Source organism: Muntiacus reevesi, chromosome 9, assembly GCF_963930625.1.
Source record: "Muntiacus reevesi chromosome 9, mMunRee1.1, whole genome shotgun sequence".
Classification (NCBI taxonomy): domain Eukaryota; kingdom Metazoa; phylum Chordata; class Mammalia; order Artiodactyla; family Cervidae; genus Muntiacus; species Muntiacus reevesi.
In genome coordinates, this window is record NC_089257.1 from 7,978,793 (window position 1) to 7,980,893 (window position 2,101).

The 2,101-nt window shown below is 40.3% G+C and overlaps 1 protein-coding gene across 1 annotated transcript; it reads left to right on the forward strand.

Moving 5' to 3' along the window:
- Positions 1-1,171: 1,171 nt before the first annotated feature.
- Positions 1,172-2,101, forward strand: LOC136175458 (olfactory receptor 4C46-like). Its single transcript, XM_065945748.1, has one exon. It carries the CDS (start codon positions 1,172-1,174, stop codon positions 2,099-2,101), a length of 930 nt encoding a protein of 309 aa, XP_065801820.1.

The following is a 2,101-nucleotide window of genomic DNA, read 5'->3' on the forward strand; positions in this document are numbered from 1 at the left end:
AATAACATCCAAGATTCTCTCTTCATCAGATTTCTTTCATCCTTCCACTCATATTTTCAGTGACCTTCCATGGTCCCCCATTTCTTAGAGAGTAAATGGAAAATTCCTAAGCTTTACATCCATTCCTTACCTCTTTTCACACTTAATTGCCATTATCTGGGAAACACATGACTTCCAGTTAGACTCTGAACCATTTCAGATGATTAAAGTCTCTGGCCCATAGGTTTACAGAAGTTCCTCACATCTACATTATTAAAACACTTTTCTCCTAGGAGGTAATTGGAAAAATCTTAAGAACTCAGAATCTTTTCTTCATTAAAAAAAAAAAAAACAAGAAAGAATTCACACTCAGTAAAGTCTGGGTATTTATTACTTATTAGAATAAAGAAGTTTAATAAGCTTAAGAAAGCATAAATTAAAATTATGTTTTCTTTTGATAGCTTTGGACAGTGAATGATGGATTTGTGATCTCCAAAGAAGAGCAATTAGCTTCAGAATCAGGGACCAGGCTTGATCACTCAGAGCCTTTGTGTGGCAGAAGTTTTATTACAATGAAAAGGACAGAGAAAAGCTTCTAACATAGACATCAGAAGGGGGACTGAGAGGGCCTCTTAGCAAGTCTTATCAAGGCCTTATATACTTTTACCAGACCCACTCCCAAAACATACATCTTAAATTCAAAAGATTAGACCTGACAATAGAAAGGTCTTACCAGACCCACTCCCACAACATAGGTCTTCACAAGACTAGTCAGAAGGTTCCCTTAAGGAGAAACATGTCCTTGGGAAGATCCATTGTTGTTACATAATCATTAGTAGGGAGCTTAATGAAAAACCTACCCTTGAGCAAGACGAGTTGTCTTGTTGTGTAATCATTAGTTCTGGGCTTAAAGAAAGTTCATTTTAAAAGTTATTGTCATGAAAACTCAGTTTAAGAAAAAAAACATGGGCTTAAACAAAGTTAATTTTAAAGATTATTGTCACTAAAGCTCAGTTTAAGAAAGAACATTTTATGTGACTAAGACAAAGCAATGTAGAAAAAGATGGTTATATCTTTCTCCACCTCCAGGGCCTTGGACCCTTTCTCTTTGAGGGCCCCAGACTCCTTATCAACCTACCTAAGAATTAACTCTCTCACTTTTAGGTCAGGAATAAGCCATTTCATGAAACACATGGAGAACAGGAAGAATGTGACAGAGTTTGTTCTACTGGGGCTCACAGAGAATCCAAAGATGCAGAAAATTGTATTTGCTGTGTTCTTTGTCATCTACATCACCACTGTGGTAGGAAATGTGCTTATCATGGTCACCATCACTGCAAGCCCATCTTTGGGGTCCCCCATGTACTTTTTCCTGGCCTATCTCTCCTTTATTGATGCCTGCTACTCCTCTGTGTGTGCCCCTAAGATGATTGTAGATTCACTCCATGAGAAGAAAACCATCTTATTTAATGGATGTATGACCCAAATCTTTGGGGAACATTTCTTCAGAGGTGCTGAAGTCATCTTGCTCACTGTGATGGCCTATGACCGCTATGTGGCCATCTGCAAGCCCTTGCACTATGCAAGCATCATGAACTGGCGGGTGTGTGGGCTGCTAGTGGGAGTGTCATGGGTGGGAGGCTTTCTTCATGGATTCATACAGATCCTCTTCATCTTCCGCTTACCCTTCTGTGGCCCTAATGTCGTAGACCACTTTATGTGTGATCTGACCCCTTTACTCAGTCTTGCCTGCACTGATACCCACACTCTCGGGCTCTTCGTTGCTGCCAACAGTGGCTTCATCTGTCTGTTAAACTTCCTTCTCCTGCTGGTCTCCTATGTGGTCATCTTGCGTTCCCTAAGGGCCTACAGCTTGGAAGCAAGACGAAAAGCCCTCTCCACCTGCATCTCCCACATCACAGTGGTCATTTTATTCTTTGTGCCCTGCATATTTGTGTACATGAGGCCTGCAGCTACCTTGCCTATTGATAAAGCAGTTGCTGTATTTTATACTGTGATAACTCCCATGTTAAATCCCTTAATCTATACTTTGAGAAATGCCCAGATGGAAAATGCCATGAGGAAATTGTGTAGTAGGAAAGTTACTTCAGGTGTCTTATAA